Source organism: Pezoporus flaviventris, unplaced genomic scaffold, assembly GCF_033815535.1.
Source record: "Pezoporus flaviventris isolate CSIRO_AGI_PZ_B2104156 unplaced genomic scaffold, CSIRO_AGI_Pfla_v1 ptg000093l, whole genome shotgun sequence".
Classification (NCBI taxonomy): domain Eukaryota; kingdom Metazoa; phylum Chordata; class Aves; order Psittaciformes; family Psittacidae; genus Pezoporus; species Pezoporus flaviventris.
The window spans coordinates 2,145,105-2,169,719 of record NW_026892641.1 but is presented as its reverse complement, the minus strand read 5'-3'; the positions used below and the strand labels follow the sequence as shown (position 1 = coordinate 2,169,719).

General features: G+C 45.9%; 1 protein-coding gene across 3 annotated transcripts; it reads right to left on the bottom strand.

Moving 5' to 3' along the window:
• On the bottom strand, window positions 1–22,679 carry TRIM29 (tripartite motif containing 29). 3 transcript variants are annotated; one of them, XM_061476080.1, is made up of 9 exons: window positions 21,310–22,679; window positions 14,147–14,242; window positions 12,680–12,913; window positions 12,119–12,317; window positions 9,206–9,289; window positions 6,353–6,412; window positions 5,037–5,138; window positions 3,835–3,911; window positions 1–1,040 (listed from the first exon to the last, which is right to left on the bottom strand). In XM_061476080.1, exons 1-9 carry the CDS (start codon window positions 22,165–22,167, stop codon window positions 978–980), a joined length of 1,773 nt encoding a protein of 590 aa, XP_061332064.1. In that variant the 5' UTR covers window positions 22,168–22,679; the 3' UTR covers window positions 1–977. The 3 variants fall into 3 exon arrangements, with proteins under 3 accessions (XP_061332064.1, XP_061332065.1, XP_061332066.1); XM_061476081.1 differs by lacking the exon at window positions 6,353–6,412; XM_061476082.1 differs by lacking the exons at window positions 1–1,040; window positions 3,835–3,911 and adding an exon at window positions 4,833–4,953.
• Window positions 22,680–24,615: the final 1,936 nt, after the last annotated feature.

Below are 24,615 nucleotides of genomic sequence, written 5' to 3'. Positions count from 1 at the left end.
TGAGCAAAAAGCTGTGGTACTAATTCTCATTGCCCATTGCAGAAAAAAAAACAAAAATCCAAAAACAAGCCCTGGACCACAATGTATTAATCAATTTTGGTTTAGGGGAATTAAAAAAAAAGCCAACACGAAACGAAAAAGCACCCACCACCTATGGCATCTAATCAATCTTATGTTAGTAGGATGGATTTTCTTTTTTATCCCTGAATTTGAAAAGGTGGCTGGGGGGGTACTTTAATGGGATAGAGAGCCTCTCTGCCCTCCACCAGTAGCTGGCCTTGGGCTGTAGCAGCTCTGACTGGGTCCTGCTGGATGGCTTTTTGTAGGCAGCAAGAGCTGAGCTCAGCTGATGAAGGGCTCTGAGGAAGTGTGCTGCCATTGGCATGGGCTGGAGGGGGAGTTTGCAGGGGTCTTGGGGAGGTGCAGCACTGGACCTGATGCCAGTGAGAGCTGTTTCCCTGTTTCTGAGTGACAGGCTAAAGGGGGAAAGGGAAGAGCTTTAGCCTGTCCCAGTGGCTGGCTGGGGCCTCTTCATTCCAGGAAGACCTTTGGGCCCCCCCAGCATAGGACCTTCATCAGAACTTAATGGCTATGGTCATATAAACACGCTTAGGACAAGGGGACAACTGGTACAATAGAGTTGGAGGGGTTGCTACCCAAGCATGCATGCTTCCCAGGAGAAGCAGAGCAGCTTGCTCTGCAGAAGCAAAAGGAAGGGCATTGACAGAGACGGAATAAGGAGGTGACAGCAGAGGATGGGGTTACGTTGTTAAGGCCTGCGGAGCTTTCAAGGCGATTAGGTGATTTGGAAAAAGTCCTTGTTTCCTCTAGTAAAGGCTATTATTCCCTTCTGCACCTTCCCTCTCCCTGGCAGAGATTAGAGCAGTAAGGTTAATATAGTAGCAGGTACATCCATGAAAATCCGCAGCTGAGTCTTCACTCCAAGTGCTGCCAGCTCTTCCCTAAATCTTCAGGACTCAAGGTGCCTCGTTGGAAGTGGCTCCATTGCCTTTGTTGACGTAAAAGGGGCGGTAATGTGACTGTAATGGAGAATTTGGGGCATGTGAGTTTGACCTACCTTCTTTTTCTGACCACCTATTCTTCACCCTCCTAAGTAGCCCAACCATACATAGCTTAACACCTTCAGTCTTTTCACTTGCAGAGCATCACTGCCTCATTTGACTACTGGAGGTGCTGAAGTGATCAAATGCAAGTGATGTTGCTTTTTGATTTATACACATGCTTTGCATGGACCTCATTCCTGAGCCAAATGAGTCTGTGCATCGTATAAAATCTCAGACTGTGACTCACGGCTTGATGAGAGGCTTCTCGGAGAAGAGGAATGTCACCTTTATTTTTATGCTTCTGTCAGTGTCTTTTAATTGCTCACTAACCTGAGAACTCTCGGGAGGTTTCACATTTAAAGCCATGCACAGTTATGTGAGCAATCAACTAAGTCGCATGGTATTTATTCGTGCCCAAACTCTTGTGCATGGAAACCCTCACACAATGCTGTATTGTGTATTCACACCGGCACATGTTGCAGGGCCCAGTACAGAACGCTTGTGTAAAGGGAGAGATAGCGGCAGAGCCTAAAGCAATTGCCATTTGCTGTCTTTCTAGCTCTGTTTACTGTAGTCCCGAATATCTCTTCTCATCAGGACCTACCCCTGGAATTCCATTCTTATCTGCACCATTACTAATAAGCAAAGTTGTGCTGCACAGCTTAGTGTTGGCTTGGGATGATCACAAAACACAAAAGCCCATTAATTGATTGTGGTACCTGGTTGCACTGTTCCAGGCAAAATCTCTAGCCTGGATGAGAATACGCTTACACTGGTGAAATGGTGCCCACGGTAAACAGGAACAGCTGTGGTTTTGTAATGTCTTATCTGTCTTAGGTTTGACCCACTGCCCAGACCTTGCTTACAGAAGGTGGGAGAGAACTCACAGGAACATTCTGTGCAATGCTGTAGTTAATATCGGGCATGGCAGGAGGCTGGAAGCAAGGGCAGAGCAAACCCAGCCCAACCCATCTTCCTGCTCAGTGCTGACTCCCCGTACCTCGTGCTCAATGTTCCTTTTTGTTGAAGCTCTTTTCATTTTATGGCTTTAATTTCCAATATAATTAAGATATGAAAGAGGGAGGCTTCATTTTAAAGGACTCCCTGTGGGTTAAAAAGACATTCCTCCTTAAACAGTATAGTCCTTTGTGAAAATTCATGTTTACAGACACTTTCCGAATGTGTATTACTTAAATACATATTTAAGACTCTTTAAAAGGTCGATTATTGGCCCAATAGACCATAAAAGCTCCTGCAGAGCTCCTGCAGTCCAGAGCATGTATTTCTATTTTGGGACTTTTTTTAATGCTTATATTTATCAAGTCAATTGTTAAGTTCAGGGCTATCTGGTGAATATAGACTATAAAACTAAAATAACCACCACAAGTGTATGCATGAGAGAGAAAGGGAGAAAGAAAAAGCCTGATGACTTGATGTGGCAGAAGTTATCCAGGCTGTCTCTGTGGGGATTAAGGAAAGCATGGGTTGTGTTCATGAAGCACAGCATGCTGCCTGTCATGCACCAGGATGCTTATCGCTAGGACCACCCTACTCGCATCCACCAGTGCTATAGAGACTTCACTTTCCTGACCAGACTTCCCTGTATACCACCACCATTAGGAAGCAGGTTGGTATCTAAAATCACTGGGAAGATCCTCCACCTGAGCACACACATGATGAAGCAGATGATGTTTTAGAAAGGCAGTGATCAAAACACAAGACAGAAGACACTACAAAACCTTGCTGTTCCTAGGAGATACATTTTGCTGTAGCACATCCAGAGACTCAAGGCTGGATTTTGTGAAACAGTCTACCCAGGTACATCCCTTTCACAGGCATTCATCCCCTGGTAGGGCCTTGAGAAGCTAGTACAGACTAAACCTCAGTCCAGCCACTTTCTAACTGTTACGTGTTTCCTCTGCTTTCTTCCTTCAGTGTGGGAATGCTTTCAGTTCTTGACCCTCTGCTTCTTACAAGCCTTATTTCCAGGGAACAGTAACAGTAAATAATCTTTCACAAATGTAGAATCAGAATTCAAAACACAGATTTCATCTGTGGAGACGGGGGGCAAAAGCTTGAAAATCTCAGTTGAGGTCATGCAAGATCTTAATGCAGCACGGTGTGAATGGACATTAAGAAAAATAGATGAACTTTGTGTTTCTGTGGCTATGCATTAACTGCTTGTTAACCTTGTATGTTTGAGATTATAAGACCTAAAATACCACTATTCTCTGCCCCTGATAATGCACTGTTACGAGTGACTTACAGATGTTCTAGTGATTTATGGTCATAGTCTGACCCCTCAGTTTTGATATCGCATCTGTGCACTGTAGGATGTAACTAGCAAGATACCCTTATATGGTGTCACTTTCACAATCTGTGCTTTCTAGATGTCATGGACCAAGGGTATAAGGTATCCCTGCGGGGAGGAAAAGTACTACAGATTGCAGCATGTGTGCTATAGTATTTCTATAGCTTCTACAAGCCTGGATCAGATTTTAGACCAGGGCAAAATACCTTCAATACGTCATTTTGAAGTATAGGTTATTCCTACAACCCAGAGCTGTGGTGGCAGTGGTGTTAACCTGCATCCCTCTGCGGATGCAGTTAACCACAGGGGAAAAATAATAGAAGCTGTGCCTTGGAGCTTTCACATTCCCATCTCCAAAGAACCCAAGCCCTGGTCTCTTAAGTCTCAGGTATCCCTAAAGCAGATAGTTGTCTTGCTGAAGCTGCGCACATGCTTTCACACCAAGGGTATATTTCTTACCAAGACAGACTGCTTAGAGGATTTCCATGTCTGTGGTGTCACCTTTGCAGACTGATGTCTCACTATTGAAGGATAAGCTGTGACAACACAAAACAACCTGTTATAGATCAGTCCCTGCCACCATCCCCGTCTCCCCTTGCGAGCGTCAAGATGAGTAGCAGGACTGGAAGTGCCACGTAATTAGTATTGCATTGCTTAACATTGAAATGCAGCCATTTCTGGGGTGTGGGACGCAGCAGCCATCAGACAGATCTCTATTCCACCACCCAATCAGTTAGGAAGAGGAAGCAAAGAAGGTCTGCCTAATTAAACTGTCTGAGGAGTGCAGAGAGGTGGAATGCAATCAGTCCAGTTAAATTTAGGCCAAGTCCCGAGCTAAGCATTCTGACTCTTGCAAAGAACACTAGAGGCTATTTAATTACCGCAAGGATCCAAGGCTTGGGTTTCATGTCAGAAATTAATGACAGTCCCTCTGGCAGTGTGATAAGTCCTAACCCTCTTCTACCACAGCAGCTCCATTCTGATTCAAAAATAACACCAGCTCTGCTGAATCACAACCGGTTCCAGCCCTATCAGACAATGGCCTTTCCCCACCATCTCCCATTCAGAGATTAATCAGACCTGGCTCTGCTTGGCAGGTGCTGATGCTCTTGGATTCCACCTCTGGTGCCCTTGAACTAGTGAGTAGTGAAAAGAGGATTATGGGATGGTGAATGGGGGATTCTGGTTCAGATGAAGGAGAACGGGCAGATACTGCACATTGTTTTAAAGGTTGTGCTTAGTGGCTATTATTCTTTCAGGATGATAGCTCTTTTAAAACCCTGATGAAGCAAAAGGGGTAAATGCCCACAAGCATCGCCTCCCATTGTATTTCCCTGGTCCCTGTGCCTCTAAAATCACCTAAAATTCTCATCTTTACCCATTGCACACAAAATTTAAGACCACTTCAGCTAGATATCACTAGATATAACTTTTTAATGTTTTTTAACACTCTTTAACAAACTCCTGTTACCCTGGCTCAGCAGAGTAAGTTGCTCGTGTGAACATGTGTGTGTATCTAAGAGATTGACAGTCAGGACAGGAGATATGGGCTAGGTGCAGGACTGCTCCAGGCCTTCTCTGGGGGAGCAAGAAGAGGATTAAATGTCTTATCACCTAAAAAAGGGCAAGAAGGAAGGGATAAAATACCAAATGCCTAGTACCGGTCTTAGTGAAGAGGCTCCCATCAGACTGTTTGCTGAAGTCACCAGGCGGATTCTGTCCCACCGAGGAGAATTGAAAAGGCAGCTTAGTACCATTGCCGACTGGAAGATAGAAGAGGTTGTGTTAGTCCATGGTGTTGCACGCTGCACTGGGGAAGCCTAAGCAATTCAAAACACACCCTGTAAAACTACCTTCAACTGGCTTGGGGGAAATGGGAACTAACAGCTTTGTCCCTTTTCTCTTGGTAAGAAAAGGCAGATGAGTGCAGTCAGTTGTGGGGTCCTAGTGTACACAGTGTGCAAGTGTGAATTGATCCCAGTGCTCCAGACAGGCAGGGAAGAGCCTTTCTCTTGAGAGACCCAGAGTGCAGGTGTGACTGAAGAGCAGCAGCTCCCTGGCAGGCAAACTGCATCTCCAGAGACAGGAGTAACAAGGCAAAACCGTGTAACTGCCAAAGCTCCCTTGCCTCCAAGCAGTTGAGGCTTTATTCAAAGCCCATAGAAATTAAAGCAAGGCTTCCCCTCGTTGGGGTCAGGCCCCGGCTGCCCGAATGAATCTGAGAGCAAGGATGATGAGAGGGAAACAGCCCTGCCTGTGGCGTGAAAAGCAGGAACAACTTAGGTGTGGTTGTGAGTCACCAGAGCTACCCCAGGTAGAGCGGGCATGGATGCTTGTGGGCTGCCTCTGAATGAAAGGCAAGGCAGGACCCTCTGAGCATGAACAAAGCAAAGAAAGAAAATACAGGCAAGGAAAAGGAAGGTGGGAATCTGGGAAGAAAAGGCATGACTCGCAGCTGCTGGGGTTCTTGATACACTAGCTCAAAGCATCCCCTCCTCATCGTGCTGGATGCTGTACAGTCAGCTTTGGGCAGGCTCTTATAAGCTAAGCAAAAGGTGTATGTTTGATGGAGAAGAGCTGCCTTGTGCTCCTGAGACTGGCTGTGGGTGCTTGGAATCCACCACATCCTCCACTGGTTGCTTTGGATGATGCTGGCACTCCTGTTGATGGCACTTGGTGAGGAATCTCAGGATCTTTACAGATTGGCATCTGTATTTTCCATCTTCTTCTTTCACTGTCTGAACAGTGAGGACAGGGATGCCTTTCCCTCCTGTATACGTTGGATCTAGAGCAGTGAGATCCTGAGTTTGGGTCTATGCAGACAGTGCTGATAACCCAGCTAAGAGATGGATCTGTGAGACAGTGAGTGACAGATGACAGGACAGCTGAGAGGGGAAGCAGAGGTTTGGTTAGGCAGCTAGAAAGCTGTGGCACGGGGGGTTAGATCCTTTCACACTCAAGTCGGAATTACCCGTACCAAGTGTTTCCTCAGTCGCTTGGAAGGAGGAAAATTCCCATGATCGTGGGTTGAAACTGGCTGTAAAACAAGAGCATCCAGTTCAGCAGTTGGCTCCTGATGAGCTGGCTCTCAAAGGCCTGTGCCTGGCACTGCTCTATGGAACAGTCCCCACCAGTCTGGAAAGCAGCCCCAAACCAGAAATCTGGGTCCATGGAGGAGAGAAAAGCCTGGTCTTTTTTTCTCTGGGTTCTAGGGAATGATGGACAGCCTTCTCATTTAGAGAACAAAGCACTCTAACCACCACGGAACTGTCTTTAGCTGCACTAGATTGCCAACTCAGGTTTGTCTACTCAACATGACTCTTCTGCAAAGAGTCGTGCAGGCAGAGGCTGGGGTTTGGAGCTCAAAGAGACACAAGAGAGGAACATTTCCTGCTCCAGCACACATTGTCTCAGCCACTCTAGGGTTTCACTAACGCATCATCCTGTGATGGAGACTAGCGCTGTTGTACCCCTTTAGTGAGACACTGGACTCCCAGGAGATGGAAGAGGTGAGTACTCGGAGCTGTTATGCTGCCATCCTGTGGCCTGTTTCCTATATAAGCAATGCTCCTGTTTAAGCAGTTGGCTCTCCCTCTGTGGGCCCGAATCCCTTCCACTCTTCATTCAAAGACTTCCAAAGGCACGAGGTGATCTTTCCAACCTCCTCCTGGCTCTGGCCGAGCTGTTTGCCACATCAGGAGAAGAAAGCTTAGTGGAGAGGACAGAAAGGAGTGCCGAGCAATGGAACAGATTGTTCCTCTGTCTTTTAGGCAGCATTTGAAATCTTTTATGTCTCCCCTCTGCCTCATTAGGACACCCTGCAAGCGGATGCTCTGTGATACTGTTTTTAATGACTAGGACAGTAAAGTCTCCTTGAATTTAAGCAGGGCTTAAAAAACCCTATAGGTTCAACTCAAATCCAAGCAGTTTCTTAGTGTGGGCATCTGTGGTTAGCACAGAGCACAGCTTGGGGAGCCTTCCTCAATGCAGCCAACACGCTTGCCACTGTGGCTTCAGGCAGGATTTGCAGTGATCCAACCTAGCGAGAAAAAGGGTGTGTTACAAAGCTATCATGAAATATTCAAGGATATTGTGTACTGTGCAATGCAAAGGGTGGTCCTCTGTTTCTTAAAATCCCGTTTTATGGAATTCCTCAGAAAAGATGCAATGGGAGGCATTGCTGGACTTCTACATGACACATAGTGCACAGAAATCTCCAGAGAGTTAAATGATTATGGGTACATCACATTATTCATCAGATAATCCTTTGCTAGGCAGCATGCAAGCTAAATGGATCATGTCTCCTGTTTGCCTACTGATTCAGTCCATTCCCAAGCACCCCATCAGTGTGGTTTCAGCAGCTGGCTCCTTTCTGTCATGCCTGAGTCCTCATCCTGGCAAGAGAACCCTGTGCTATTCAAACCCCATTTCAGCAGAGATTGTGCTTAGGTTTTGTTTTTGATGAAGTGACTTTGTTGGTAGAAAACATAGAATGAGGAGTTTTGGAAGGCAACCTGTCTGTGCCCTGAGGAAAAGGTAGATGTGCATAGGCAGAAGTGCTCCCCCACTATGTGTATACTCAAAAACCCATTGCTGGACCAGTGGCCCACTGGACTGCAAGCTGCTGTACACTACGCTCTAGCTGACTGCATCCAGCAAGTGTCCCCACTGGCTCCAATAAAGAGCGTTAAATAAGATACCTTCTATCTAGCACTTCCTGTTCATCCCTCCTTTCTCTAGGCACATCCTTCAGGAAGCTGGGATGCTGGATCCCAGCTGGGAGCCAGTAAGCCCCTGCTCCTAGGTCTTAGCAATTAATTATCCAGGGAGGAAAAGAAGGAAGTCCCTGCTCTGATCTGGAGCAGTGAGCAGCTAGGCTATGCCATGCAGTGGCACTGTCACAAATTGGTTTTCCTTTTGCCATGTCAGGTTTCACACACGTGGGAGCAGTGATGGCAAAATAGCATTGTCTACTGTGTTCCTCCCATCATACCCTGCCACACTGTTCTAATGCACGATGGGCTGTTTCCACCTGAACCTGAAGTTGGGTGGAGATGGGTTCAGACCATGCAATTTTAGATCTAACTTACCGCCAATCCCTTCAGGTTGAAAACGGTTTTGGATGCACGGCTGAGCCTGTGGTCTCTCCCGAGCATCTGCAGCTCCACTTAGCAGAACATGTGTTTTCCTGACAGCACGGGGCTTGTAAAGCTCTGAAGCAGCTGGGGCAGCACAGCAGCTATAACCATCCGGGCAGTGTTTGGAGACAGGCTCCATGCAAAACAAACCCACCACTGGCAAAATGCCCCCCTGCAGTCTCTGATGAGGAGCCTGTCTCCTAACTTGGGGAGCCTGCAGGAACCAGTCCAGCTAAAGTCTTGCTGATGCTCAACTGGGAATGCTGCCTCCGCTCCAAAGGACATCCTCATCCCCATGGCGCCAGGCAGGGCTGCCAGAGAGCTGCCAGGCATGGGCTGGGAACAGTGGAGAAGGGCAAAGCGGAAAATACAGACAAAGGGCTCAGTGTTGGGATCTGGGTTATCCCCATGGAACCCTAACAAGAGGGCGGGCAACGCTGCGCTCCAAATGTGCCTTCAGGGGAGTGCCAGGGCTAACTGCTGGCATATCCCTTCACACTGCCCACCAGCTTTGCAGAACAGCAGCTGTAAACACCTGGCAAATCCAGGTCTAGAGCCCAGAGGAAATCTGGTTACTTATTTTGTGCTACCCTTCCTGGTTTTGTGTTTCTAAAGGCATTGCCTTGCTTAGGCTTTGAGCACTCACTGCTTCCCAGTCTGGAGGAAGCCAGGCCACCATTAGGGTGCCATACCTTTGGGAGACAGGAACATGGAAAATCTCTTCAAGTTGTCAGGCTGGTTCCACTCATAGTTATTCATCATGTACCGGTGGTCACCTGGAGAAGCAGAGGAGGGCATGAGCTGGAGGCGGCTCTTGAGTGATCTTGATATAGGAACGGGAATAGGGGGAAGGGGATAACAGATTGGAATTGCTTCTTCAAGTGCTGCAGGAGAGACGGTTCTGCTCTTCGAAAACAACTTTATCTGTTATTTCTTAATACCTCTGTGGGGCTATTTGGCTGGGAGGTAAAGCAGTGCTGTAGCTGCCCAGAGGTCCAAGCTGGGAGCAAGGAGAAAGCTCCCTCAGAGCCATAGCATAGCTGAAGCATTTGGCCATTCAGTAGGTACACTATCTCCTGAAAATCCATAGGGAGATTTGAGGGTGAGGCATTTTCCTACCAAAATACTGCCGTGTGGCTAAAACTGCATCCCACTTCAAAAGCAGTGGTTTGGCTTCTTTTATGTGTTTAACCTACGCATAGTGCTGGCTTCCAACCAGCAGATCTTGAACTGCAAGTGCTACAAAGCTCAAGAAAATCAGTGTCAGGAGAGCTCAGTTGCTTTCTTCAGTTTTTAAAGCACAATGCTAAACCTGAGCTGCAAACAGCTCTGACTTCCTGGGCTCTCGGACAAGGATATTTGCTTCAGGCTTCATGCAAAGTAGATGAAACCTACCCTTTTCCCAGGTATTACACAGCCTGGTTTTGGTTTTCTGACACTGACCCACAGGATCTGGTGCTCTATCAGTAGAGATGCTCACAAAAATACTTTCTTTTAAGGCCTCAAGTGTTCTATAAACCTATTATTCTCTGCAAGGGGGTGAATTTGTTTCCTGTGTTTCAATAGTTCCATTCTTTGCTTCTTAAGTGATTGAACAAACTTTTATATGATTTCTCCCATTTATCTTTGTGTTATTTAAAATCCCTGGATGTTCTCTGATTATTTTCCTCCTTGCCACACTACTAAGTAGGTACCTGTTATGACAACTAAAAGAAAGTGGATTCCCTTTGGAGTCTGCTATTAAGCTGGTTTCATTCCATTAATACAATATTTCTTCCTGGGAAGTTTTTTACACTAGAAGATCAAGCCAGTTGCAAATGAATTTGTTGCAGTGACTCAGGGGGAGTCTGAGTTAATTAAATCCATTAAGTAATTGCAGAGTTATTTCCTTGCAGTCACTAGATGCAGAGTGCTGTCCTCTTTCAAGTGTAACTGTGGGTTGAAAAACGGAGAGCTCTGAAGCTTCTGAGACTCACCTTAAATAACATTTCCCAGCTGAGTGGATACCATTGTTGTTCTCATTAGGCAGACTCCAAGCTGTGTCCATTAAATCCCTGGTAAAGTTGCCCTAAGTGCCCACCTTTCTGGCAGTAGTTAATTGTTGCCCCACTCATATTTTGCCACTTGAATCCCACAGATTGCCACTTGAATTCCACAGGACTTCTGACATCAGTAATATGGAAGGGGCCCCGATTAAAAAGGATCAAGAAGTAGTCAGTTTTTATCCAGAGCCATTAGGACTGAGCATACGCTTGTTGGGTTGTACAAATAGCCAAGTCAGATATATTTGCTTCAGGACTGGCACAAAGAGAGCACTGAGAATCCAACAAGGTACGTGGCAGTGTTAAATGTTGGAAGACGAGTAATGTTCAGTTTCTGGTGCTACTTGAAGGGTAGGGAGAGCTAAAAAATCCAACTCTAGCTATGTATCATGAGCACTTTGAACTAAGAAGTTCAGTTCCCCTGACCAGAAGAATCTGCTCCATCTAATTCATGTCTAATGGAGACTGACAGCACTAGATAAACATTAATGAACTGTTTGCAGTGCAGGCTCCTTGGGGCCAGGGGCTTACTCTTTCTCTCCTTAATGTAGGGAGGCAGCAGGCTGTCACTTGATGAATACTAGTGATTCTCATTACAGATCTAAATGTATTCTGGCCCCCTGTCACCTTCAGTCTTACTGCTCTAGATTGTGAATGCAGGCAGGCTGATTCACAAAACCCAGGCTCTGAAAAGCATTGCCATGTTGACCAGTAACTGAACCCACGTTGTTCTGACTGCTGTGCATCTTTTCAACAGGCTGCTTTTTGTCTGGGTTTTTGGTTTAGAGGATATTTTTTTTGGTTGTTTCTTCCCTTCCTCCTTTATCATATCATCTTTTGATGTGAATTTGTCTTTTCTGGAAGGAAGTTGGAGTGCTTTACATGGCTTTTGCCGAGGAAGAAGGTGGTGTATTAATATGGCAGGAATTAGTACTGTGAATTTGCATGAAACAACAGTGGTCTTGCAGGTTTGCAGCAGAGTTCCTCAGCTGCTTGTATTGCATGAACTGGACTTGAGATTATCCCTGCATCTTTTTGAGTCACACATCCTCCTGAACAGCAGGGTGCAATTTATCTTCATGTTACCTATCCAGCTTCTTGACCTTTATTGTTCTGGTATCTAGGTTCCACAATTGTTAATAGATTATATCCTTATAGCGGCCTGGTGAGATAACTATTAATTGCAATCCCTATTATTCTTAGTTCAGGAGGTCATCTTTTGGGAATAATTAACCTGCCCAAGGTTACAGAAGCTTTTTGTGGGAGAGTTAGGAAGTGAAACTCGGCTGTGGAATCCCATTCTAGTTCCCTGTCCCCCTAAAATTATGTGTAAGCTTGATGCAAGACAAGTTCTTTCTGCAGAACTAGTTGGGAGACATGGAAAGCAAGACTCAGAAGACTCTTTGCAGTGCTGTGGTACTAACCCATTACTGGTAGTATTTCTCCCACTAGGTCTTTGCTTACTTTCTGCTCTATGAGAGCACGCTGATCACACTTTACCTCTGACTCTGTGCTAGGCTTTGCCAAGGGAGGGAGGGAAGGGGTAGATCTCAGATACTCTACCATTCTCCATGTGGTTCCTCTCTATGAAGTTGCGGCCAAGGTCTGCCTTGCAGATCTTCTCCACGTGCCTCATGCAGACATTTAGGAGGTCATCTCTGAGGAGTCCCATAGATGGGCTCATGCTCTCCCCTTCGAGCAGCACACTGTATGTTGGAAGAGATGGAGGGGGGACGTAATTCCGCATCAAAGCACCAAACTCCTGCCAAAAAGAAGGGAAGAGAGGTTACTGAGGAACATAAAGAGCTGGAGGCTAGATCCTAGGAAACTGGCTAAGGTTAGTCTCCAAATAGTATGAAGTGCAAAGGAGAACAGGGAAGATGGAGGGGGCAGACAAATGTTCTGCCTGTGAGCTCCAGCCACCTACAAAAGCACCAGGAGGTGGCATGCAGAGGCTCATTCTTCACCTACCAGAGCAGAGACAGCTTTGAATATCAGGGTAGGTTCCTGCTGTAAATGTGCATTGAACTGGTGGAGATTAATGCATCTTACACCAGCTTGGGATTTGTCTTTGGGACAAATACTGTCTTCACAGAAAGAAAACTAAACTGAGATCTTGGTTACCTGCAGGAAGAGCACGGAGTCACTGATCTGGTGGATCTGCTCCCTGTTCTCCTTGTCTTCCCGCAGAAGCTTTGCCCTCTCTTCCAGCTCATCCACGATTTCTTTCACGTTCTCTGATGCAGTCTTCTCCCTCTGATCCAGGGCAGCCTTCACTTCATCCCTCTGCCTCTCCAGGTCACGGATCAGCTCTTTGAAATGCTGGTCCACTGTTGCTTTCTCATTGGTGGTGTAGTTCTGCAGAGGGAAGGGTCAGAGAGAGGAGGCAGCAGGAAAGAGGCAGGAGAAATAACGTGTTAAACTTCTCAGGGAGTCATCTGACAGAGGGAAACAGAGTAGGGGAGATATGTCCAAGCATTCCCATTTAGACTGTGACTACAGAGACTCTGGGTATGTCAGTCTCAGCACCAGAGAAGTAATACTTGTTCTTGCAATAATTGCGTGTATGTAATCTAAAGGGCACGCTGTCTTCCTGATTTATAATCAGAGCATATATTTCAGTTCCTGAATTGCACTCCTTGGTGATATTTAAAACCACTGTTTAACTTTCTAAATCATGGTTCTGGCTCCTCAAGAACTTGAGGACCAAATTCCCACCGTTGCCAAGGGTGAAAGGTGCTAAAACACTTCTTACAAACCTCACCTCTAGGTCCCTCTGAAACATCCCTCAGAAGGACTGTGAATGTAACTCTGTTCAGAGTTAAAATTTCTAGGTCAGGTTTCCAATAATAATAACAGTAATAATAGTAATAATAGTCATAATCGTAATAATAGTAATAAAGCAGACGAAAAGCAGAACTGGCAAGACAATGTACGTGTACCACATAAAAGGGAGAAGAATGGCTTTGCTTATTAATGTTATGCAGATTTTCTGGGGTGTCTTCAAATTGTGTTTTCACTCCTCCATTCAGTTAGGGTATAAATGACAAAAATAACACCACGACTATAGTCCAACCCTTAGCGTGATGAAAGAATTATAATAGAGCCCTGTATCTGTATGGAAATGAGCTGTTCCACCATAAATCAGGTGTTTGCTGGTGTGACTGCATCTTTTCTTGTTGCCTTATCTCTGTTTGGGCAATCCAGAACCCCTCTGGAGTTGGTTTGTGTGTGTGGTCTAGCAGCACACCTTTGTTTCCGAATCAGCCTGGCTACCAGTGATAGAGCTCTAAGGGGCCGAAAGCAGGGAGGTGCCTTGGATCGTTTTGTAACAAGGCTCTGCTGCCTCTTCTTGATCTCCTGCAGGGTATGTTGCAATGGTAATTTAGTAGGAGTTGTTGTTTCCAAGACTTGGCATGAGTGAATTTTGGAGAGTGATGAGAGAGAGTGAGGATAAGGGATGGAGTGAATAAGAGCTGGCTATGTCAGAGAAATTGGGGAAAGGAGGAGAGGGATGTGAGAGAGTGGAAAAGAAAGCGACAAGTACAGCAGAAAGAGAGATGTGAACTGAAACAAATATCCCATACGCACCTTGATGCGGTCTCTCTCCTTCTGCCACTTGTCGATTTCATCTTCTACCTCAATGATCTTCAGCTGCAGTTGCTCTTTCTGCAGTGAAAGCTCAGCCTGTGAGGAGAGGAGAGTCTCATGAACTGGGGCTGAGGGTGGCCTGCTTCAAAGATGCTCTGCTCCCACTTATGCATTTGGCCCTGAACAACAACAGCTGGGAGGTACAGGTTCCTGGCACTGCTTGAAATGGAGATCATGTGCTGACACTGGACAGCATCCCAGAGCTTCTCGCTGGGTCAAGACATTCAGCTCCCTCAGCAAAGACAGCAGCAGAAGCACCCACCTACTAGGCTACCGTCATGGTGCCGCTTTTAATCACATTAGAGTCATTAGCTGGAGGGGGAAGAGGCCTGTTTCAAAATTCAGCTGTGTATGCAGTGAAGGGCCCATCCCAGGGTGTGCCTCTGCAGCAATAACAGTTTTCATGTAATTACGGAATGACGTTTGACGGGTGTTGCAACAAGAGGACGATGCCTCCGGCAGGAATTCTGTTTAGACAGGATTGTGGATTAATTTGCTCTGAATTGAGAGCTTTCATGTTATGATGAAGCTGGGGAATGCTTGGAAAAAATAAAAAACAGAGAAGGAGGAGGGAGGAGGTGTAGTCAACCATTGCTTGGCTTAGATCAGCAACTTCACCGGGATTCATTTGCATTTCGTTTTGCACCGGCTTCCCAGAGAAGCTCAGACCAGACAATTGCATGCAAGGCAGTTCATAGAACTGGAGCCCATGGAGGGCTGGGCAGCTATGCACTGATGTAACATGCCGGGTGGTGTGCATGCCATGTCTCTGGACATTACTAAACAGGAGCTGGCTGTTTGGTAATGCCTTGCGCCGTTAACTCTGGGCAACCCCTCCCTCGGTCGTTCACATTCACCACGTCCCTGCCCAACAGATCATGACAAAGCCTTTGTTTACGCATTTCAAGACCTTTCTGTGTTTCATGTGTGTACAGGTTGGTCACAGCACAGCTGTAACTACAGGCAATCTGGCAGTGGAGCACTTCTCCCAAGAGCTGTTTAGGAACTATGCAGTTTGCAGGAATTACCTGTGCTCCACGACCGAGCTGGGTCGCATTGGGAAAGTCCTGCAAACCTGCTGTTCATGTGGGATCCTTTGGCAAATGGTTGTATTACCCAAAAGCACTTACATTTAGGCCAACAGTTAGAGGCAAGGGAGATAGGGATGGATAAATCCACTCCTGCAGCAAGTGACACAGTGAGGTCTCCCTGCGGTTAAAACACAAGTGGTAGTTCCCACCGCTTTGCTGCCATTCAAGAAGATAGCACAGCATGAAAACCTGAGGCTTCCCTTGGGGTGGGAGTTTTCAGGTTTTCAGTTCTCCATTCAAGGAGTAGAAAACAGCACCACACGATGAAGAAAAGCATGCAACAAGCTGTCAAACAGCTCAGACCAAGGAAATCAGCCCATCAGGGCTCTTGTCTTGGTGCCATTCACCATAGTGTCTGAACATCCTCTTAAGTTTGAATCATGCACAGCTGCATCTGAGAGCCATTGACTTTAGCTGTTCCAATTTAGCAAAATCTCTATTTATAGAGGGAAAACAATCTGATAGTTGTTGTATTGCCTGATAAAACAAAAGCAAGGGGGAACAAAAAAGGCAAATGTACTCAAAGGTATCTCAGTGCCAGAAGAGCTGCATCCTCACATTGCCGTTGTGATTGTCCTTGTTTGTGGAGAGCACTGGCCCTCGAAATACTCTCCATACACCCTGACAGCCTTCAACAGTCAAGTAAATACCATGATGAGCTGAAGCTCATATTCTACAGGGGTTCAGAGAAGATGGCATTAATTGTTAGCAAAGTAAAAAGCGCATCTCCTGGGCAATGGGAGGTCTTCCTTCCTCCTCATCCCTAAATATCAGGGCATTCCTACTACAAGAATATGAGTGAAATCATACAGAGGAGGAGTGGAGGAATTTTTCTGAGACACTCTCAAACACAGGGATTTGAAAAGAAAGGTAACAGGATAAAGAATCAGGTGGTGGATGGAAAGATGTTGATAGCAATATTATGCTGTTATAGTAATTTTTAATTAAGATGGGTATCAAAGGAGTTTTGTAAACTATTACTTGCTCAAAAGTGATGCTAACTCCTAACTTGCAGTTATAATATCCCTTCACCCAGAAAGGCAGTTTGGGTGCCTCTGGGATGGGATGTAACAACTATTTAAGAGACCCACACTACCATTTAGAGTGAGAATTGTGATTTGCAAGTGGAAATTACAGAGGTAGTTCCAATACCCAGAATGCAAACACCACAGTCACCCAGGTTCAACATGGGTTAAAACGCCCATAATGAGGGCAAAAGGAAACACTAGCACAGACACCAGCAAGGGAGGTGTTCCATTGCACTGTAGTACAAACATTTAAACTAGCCTAAGCATAAAAGATGCTAAAAAGAGGCTCAGGGAGGCTGTGGAATAGTGCAGGAACTGGTGATGTGGGTACAAGGAGGCTTATTCAGTAGGGGTGCTCTAGAAATGGACCACAATATAAGGGGTTAAGCGAAAGTGATGTTTTTAAGGCCTTGATCAGTCTGGCACTGGTTGAAAGATTGCTTTGGCTGTCCATGCACATCCTATGTTACATTTACAATAGGCTGGCTACAGGTACTAGGTATTGTCCACTTCTCCACTTTATTCCCTATCAAGAAACTTCTCTCGCAGTTTCCTTCATATTTCTCAGATTTTCCAGGGTCAAGAACTCCTGATCCCCTTATGTGATGGACCATCCAGAACAAATCCATTGGGTGAGACCTGGTGTTCAGGTGATGATCTAGCACCTCCACCCACTGTAAGTGTAGAAGTAACAGTGAAGAAGCTGTAGGAAATACCGTTTTAGAGCATTTGGTTTGACTACAGCAAACTGGCACTGAGAGTCTTTGAGCTAAGAGAGAATCCTCTGTAAGAGTCTAGGTTAATTAGGACAGTCAAGAGGCCTAAGTGAAAGTTCAGAGTGTACATCCACAGCTGAACCCAGCCCTTGTGCTGTAAAGGACCTAGAGATTATGGGTCTTGCATCACGATGTGACTCATTTTTGCAAGGCAGCAATACAAGCATCATCATGCCTTAATGCTCTGGGAACCCAGGCCTTGAATCAGGGAACACCCCTGTGTCACCAGCCTGGGAGAGCTATGCTAATTACCTGACAGCAACAACCAGATGCAATAATGAAGCTAGAGAAGTGTTTAAACCAGTTGCCCTAATACAGGGCTTGTATTAGAAATTGCACGCTGAGAAGTCAGCAAGTTGTTTGGGACGTTATTTCTGCTGCTTTTGCCATTGCAGTTTTCTGTCTAAGCTTTTGTTAAGCAGAGGTGGGTGTCAGGGGGCTACAGTCTCTGTAGACTCTGCCAGCATCCTGCATTAATGCCACTAGTCACGACATGAGCGGAGGCCAGGAAAGGCTCTCTGCTTTGCACCGTTTGAAGGGAATTCCTTAATGACAAACTGGTGGGTTTCCCCTGTGTTCTGCCCTATCTGCAGTGGCACTAATGCAGAACGCAGGCAAACAGGCAGATCAGTTGGCAGCAGGTCAGCTTCCCCAGCCTTCCAGCTAGGAAGAACGTCCTGCAGGTAACTTGCACCATCACTGTGGAAAGAGCATCTACTGTAAGCTGTGTCCACACAGCAACCACAACTTGTGTAGATAAGGTCTCATGGCCACATCGTGCCCCTAACCTTGCATCAGTGAGAAGGGCCAACACACTCGTGTTTGCTCTCTATTCAGACAGTGAAAGCAATACAGAGAGGGCTCAGATGGAAATCCCTCTGGGTGCATGTCTGTGGATGGTTGACTCCAAAGCCCAAGTTGTGAATTCTCCCCTTTTAAAAGTGGCTTTGTTGAAAGCAGGAACACCCAGGTCCCTTTTCTGCAGAGCAGTTCTCTGCTGCCTCTTTAAACCTGCTCTGCAATGTGAACTTTGCTTTCAAGGTAAAGAATTAAGGAAGAGAATCAAAGTGCTTTTCACTAGAACTGACCTGACGTGCTGAGTACTAAGGCTGGTGCTGGATAGTAAGGACAGGTTATTTACAGCTCTGTGACTGGCAGGCATATGTGAAGTTGTTTCATTTTGAGCTTAGGCCTGTAAAACAGGTTTTGAATGAAGGATCCCCTTTCAAAATGAAGGATGCTGTCCAAAAGGGGGGCTCTGGCTCTGCTGATAAATCAAGCTGGCCAGAGGGTTTTATTTGGGTGTACAAGCTGCTATTGACAGTTTCCACTTTTCAGCTGTGTGTGTGGTTATTACCCAGCCTCACAGCCTTTTTCTTGGTTGTCTCTTGTGCTGATTCTGGTGGGGGTGTTCCTTTGCTTCTAAATCTGTAACAGGAAACTAATGCAAAGTGGCTCTGGGGAAGGCATTAAGGGTTTGCTGGGTAAAAAAAAACACAAATACCATTGTGTGGAAAATCAGGAAAAAAAAGACTGGGATTCCCTGCCAAGCTGTCTCTGACCCCCTGTGCCTTTCACTCTTGTCTTGTCAGCACAGCAGGAAAAGGGGGATGAGTGCCTCTTACCCCAGGCTCCTGAAAAGTGGAATATGCTGCTGCATTCTCCCTCTGTCTCACAGACAAAAATCAGTCTTTCCACTGCTTGCCTAAATGCTCTAACTAGTAGGTGTCTGTTTACTGGCTTGTTTGCATTCCTTTTCTCTTAAGCTGTACTGTCTCTGTCTGCACTGTGGAGCAAGCAGAGTTACCTAATTTTACACAAGGATCTTAAACTATCCCTTGCTTTCCCAACCCTGAACCGAAGCACCTTTCTTCCCTACAGGCCCTATAACAAAGGTAGACTCATGAGAGAGACTGTAACCTGCATTAATTCTGCCATATGAAAGGAATAGATCTGCCTAAAACAAGCTTGTTACACCTTATTACGTGACAGTTTTGTGCTGAGCACCCAGATTGAGGGTTAGGCTTAGGTGCATCGCAGCACACACACATACGTCCCCCCACACCAAGTTCTGCTGGAATCCTCTCCAGGTTTGGAGTTGCAGCACGGCCAAGGACTGGGAAACCTTTGCAGATAAACCTATTGTTCCTTGACAACCCACACTGTGTGAAAGGGCCTCTGTAGATAACGCTGTGTTTTGGTCACCAGCCAGGGGTACAGTTAGCGAATTTGGAGGTACTAAAGCTACCCTAGAGATGCTTGGATGCAAGCTGTAAAATGGGTCAAGGACGGGGGTGACCTAGAGTGGGGTTTTCGTTTGTTCTTTTCACAAAGGCCAGCAGCACCAACCATACTTTGCCACTCTTCCAATTTGTGGTCGCATCCCGGTTCAGCTGATTTGCAAGACTGGAAAAGAATAGGTGGGGGGAAAAAAGGGACTTGGAAATGTTCATTCCTCTTTCTGGTTCTTGCTAAGGCTCCACCTAGGGTGAATAAATCGGGGCTAGGAATAAACATTTGCAAGCAGCAGCTATCCTGCTAATTGTTTTTGTCTGAGTGAATACTCAAGTCACAACATGATCAAAACTCGCTGTCAGGAGAAACTTGCACATGTGTATGATTCATGTTGATAAAGCCCTAAATCCTTTAGGCTTAGCAGCAGCAGAAACAGCAAAGGGCAGCACAGGAACTGAAGCATGGAGCTAACAAGAATGGCAAAAGGATTCTGAGAAAGAGATCAAACATCATTTAAATCTTAGGTAAAGCCCAGCTCCTTTAAGAGCAAGGTGTTCTAGGTCCATCCAACCACAGGAAGAAGGCTGTGACTAGCTCTGGTTCCTCAGGGAGCAGCTGTTAACTTCGGTAAAACAGCTAAGAGGAATTGGACGACCTGGCAGACACCAGACTCAGCTTTATGAGAGTCAGCATATGCTATGTTGAGAGCCGACATCAAAAACACAAGAATAAGCAATTATGAAACAAACAGCAGGCTAGCGAGCCCTGCAGGAATTTCTTTATGAAAGACTGGTTGAGACATGGAAGAAATGTTGTCTGGTTTCAGTAAGTCTGCAAGTTGGAGATGACATTGCAAGAAGAGACAAAATACGTGCACAGGAAGACGGAGGGAAGCTCTGCAGAAGGTGTTATTTCAGCCTTATGACATACATCTTCCTACCACCTTAGAGAGAGTTCAACCCTTCTTCCAAGTTAAGGATAACTCTGGAATTTCTAGTAGCGGGCACTTTTATTTGCCTGCTCACCACATCAGAGCGCTGTGCCTAAGAGTAGGGTTTAGCAGATCTTACTCAGTGCCCTTCCAGTTTCTGTCGTGGACTGGCTGTGTGACTCTAGGCAAATTGGTTTACATTAGCATGTCGTGGGGTTCCTTTCTGTAATCTCTCTTGTCCTGTCTGCTTAGAAGGTTTTTAAGCATGCTCTTACTATGGGGATGTACAGCACCAAACACGGTGAGACCCTGATCCTTACTACATCTAGTGGACTAATCATATGTCCACCCAGAAATCAAACAGCATGAGACTTGAAGCAAACAAAGGTGGAAGACTTGATTAGTGAGCACTGCCCCCCACACCAGCCTCATCTCCTTTGATATCCATCTTCTAAACCTATTTTAGTAACATGTCAGAGGAAGTTACAGAGTTTTGTATTTGCACCTAAGCTTCAAAATACTCTTCCCATAGGTGCTCTTGGCACTACTATATCCAGAACAGAAGAGAAAAAACAAACACCCATCATCTCATTCTAAGTAGCTGAGATGGCGATTTCCAATAGTAACCTAGCAGCCAGTAGTAATTTTAGCAGCCACCCCTCCAGTTACCTGCATTCTGGAGGTCCCGAACTTGAGCCGTGCCCACATTTCTGGCTGTGCGGATCACTAAGCAAAACTTAGCACGTTGGGCTTTGCTTCAGCTTCTGCTGAAAGTCAGTGCTGCAACCAGGGGTGGAAGCCAGGTTCTCCACCCCGTCAGTCCAGTGCTATGCTGCTGTAACCAGCCATTAGAACAATGACCCCATGGCAGCAGAACCGAGGCAATACCCATTCTCCAGTAAACACTTCCCATCCACCACCCCTGCATCCCAGAATTACATTGCAGACATGATTTGAGGAGAGACTGGAAAGCAAAAGCTGTGGTGTAATATTGAGGTGCATTGGAAAGACTGATGGCAACGTGCAATAAAAAGAGCATTACCTCTTTTCCTGCTTTCTCGATCTCCACTGTCACTGTGCTGTGGTTCTTGTGCTCTTGGAACATGCAGAGGTAGCAGATGCACATCTGGTCCGTCTGACAGAACAGCTCCATGGTCTTCCCATGCACAGGGCATTTTCTTGCTTCAAAGTCCCTGATGGGGTCCAGGAGCTGGTGGTCCCGGAAAGCTGCTCCCTCCAGATGGGGCTTGAGGTGCAGCTCACAGAAGGAAGCCTGGCACACCAAGCAGGACTTCACAGCCTTTTGCTTGTTATCAATGCAGGAATCGCACAGAACATCCTCGAGCTTCACCCTGGGCCGTGACCCGGCTGCTCTGTCAGGCTTGTTGAAGGGGGGTCTTCTCAGGTCGCCTGTCTCTACCAGAGGGAGGGAAGTTTTCTTCAGGTCCCCCATCTGCCCCCCAGAGAACAATGACTTCCTCCCTTCCCCTTCGCTAGGCAGGAAGCTCTTTTTGGAATCCAAATTGAAGAGGGACTTCCTGAGATCGCCCTTCTCTGCAAAGGAGAGCGGTGGTCTCCTCATCTCCCCTATCTGTCCACTGGCATATTGCATCTTCTTTGAATCTGCCGAATCCATGCTGAAGTAGGTTGATCTCTTCTCGTCAGACGACTCCACAAACTGAATGATGGGCCTCTTCCAGTCACTCCCGGAGAAAAGGGAGCTCTTGATTTGCCCTGTCTCCAAAGATGCGCTGCCGGTGCCCTTCAGAGCTTCCTTCTCGCCTCCACTAGCGTTTGTGTTCTTCTTCACTTCTTCTTCCTTTTTGGGGGCAGATGGGCTCTTCACATCCTCTGGCTTCCCAGTGGTACCATTTGTCCTTGCTGCGCTCCCCGTTTCCATCGTCTGAACAGGGCAAATGAGCTTCACCACTTAATCTATCCTCCAGTTCCTGCCTCTCAGCCCCAAGTGGGTATGTCTGCCCAGTCGTTGTCTCAGCAAGGAATGACGATAGAATGCTGGAAAGTTTCTGCCCAAGTGACGCACCTGGAGCTCCAGCAGGGAGGAGGAGAACGCCTGGATTATGTTGGGGAGACGCAGGGAGAAAGAAAGAAGTTACCAGGGATCAGAAGCTACAGCTGTGCAGTTAATTATACAAGGCAGTCCACACCCAGGAACATTCTTGTCTAACCAGGTTTGGGAGGAAGGGCTGTTTATATACATAGAAATGTGTTGGGTTCTTTAAAAATCGTTTTCATTAAGATGCAGCAACCAGTTCGACCGCTTGTTTCAAAAATAAGTTTGCTCCTTGTTGCCAGGAGCTGAGGTTACCTCCTCGCAGAGATGGGCAGGGTCGGAGAGACCATGAGATGCAGAAGATGGGTTTGTTAACTGGGTCATACCCATGCACAGAAATAATTATGGCTGTAATTAAAATGAACGCCTAGAATAAAGCATTCTTAAACTCGATTCCCCTGAGGGCTTACTGCATTCAGTAGGACAGGGAGGGGAAACACAGGGATAATACTGGGTTTAAAAGACCCTATTACCTTTATATTTATTTTGATGTTGGGTTTGTGCAAGGTCCGTCCATCCAGACCTAGAAATAACCCAACCAGAGAAGAACACAGCCTGACCTGAACTTAAAATGGGCTAGTGCTGTTTTTCCCACAGGCCATGTAATCTCCACTAATGTGATGAGTAGAATAAAACCCCCCATTCCCTATTTCACTGTATGGTCTCGCTGAGGGAAGGGTTCAGGTGTATCTGATGTAGCTCTTCCCATAAATGTCTACTGAACTGAGACACACCTGTAACGTACCTGGAAGGAGAAATATTTTACAGCTAAAGAGGCAAAAAATATTTCTTGCAAGAAAAAAGAACTGGGAAAGGGTTTTAAAAATAGATTTGTCTCCAGTAGCTGTATTCCTGGGAAATGTTCAACTTGTTGGACTCACAGAAGATTTCAGAAGAAAAGGCTTCTTACGAGCACTGTGAATGCCATCATCTTGAAAAGAAGGAGGTTGATCTTCCACTCGTATCGTATCAATTTAGCATAGATTATGTTCTGAATTTCAGAGAGATTGCTCTGAGATTAATGCCCTGCCTGTAAATTAAGCATGCCTAAGATTTATGCTTAATCTAATTGTCACAGAATGCAATGGTGGTGTTGCTGGAGAATATGATTTTCCGGCTTTAATAATGTCTCCTTTTAAACCTGTAACAAAAGCCTGGCTGGAAGTGTCTGAAGTACTGGAGGTAAAAAGCCAGGTTTACATTTAGCACCACTTTTTGAGGTGTGGAAGAAATAGAGGTGCAACCCCAACCAAGAGCAGCATACATTTTGGGTCTGATATGAGAATGAGATAGCCAGGAAGCGCCTGTCTAACAGATCTAGTTTCTAAGGGCTTTGTGCAAAAAGAGATAAGGAAAGAGAAAACATTCTCCTCTTCAACAGAAATGTGGTTGGGGCCCCTGGCTCATAGATCCTGTCCCTCTCACAGGCTGTATGTCATTATAGCTCTCTATATATGAGAAATGATTGAGTATACAGTGGTTTTTTTGGATAATAGTTGTTGGAAAAGGCCACACCTTCTTCAGTAATTTCGAATGGAGAGGTTTTTTATTAAGAGGACCATAGTCTTTTGTGAGTCATTCCTCATTCTATGGCATAGCAAAGGGCAATGCTACTTTTTCAAAACAAATTTCATACAAGGAAGGCATTGATTGACAGTCACGTATTTCTTTCCCCCAGCTTCCTGGGCTGAGCTGATCTTCATAGCATTAACAGTCCTGTAGATCTCCAAGTGATTAAAAACCCTGGAGGGTGGAGCTGCCTGTTCTCATGTGTACAGAAGAGAATCAGCAGAGCTTTTCCAAACTAGCATTAATACTTAAGGAAGAAAAACAGCTAAAACTTAAGACCTTATAAAATGTCTAACTTGGAAGAAGGTGGCCTTGATTTCTCTTGTTTTCCTGGCAGGAAAGATTGTGAAGATTTTGGAATAGGCAGTCAAAAGATTAAGGACCGAATTTTTTCATCTTGGTTTTACTGATGCAAATCCAGAGTAAATGAGTTTAATCCTGTTACTTGAGGCAGGCTTGGGAGTATCTGGACCCAGGAGGAGGTTAATTATTGATTCTCCTGTCCATGCAGAGGCACATATAGCCTGGCACCCTGCAGTAAGTCAGGTTATGGCTGTGCTTTGCCTGACCTACCCTGATGCCAGCCACGGTATTAGCTCCTCCATTTGTCACAGTACTGGTGAAGTATGGCCATGCTTGAGATGTAAGATGTTGTAATGTTTATCATCTGCTGCTCCAGTCAGAATCAGATGGGCTGTTGTCTGC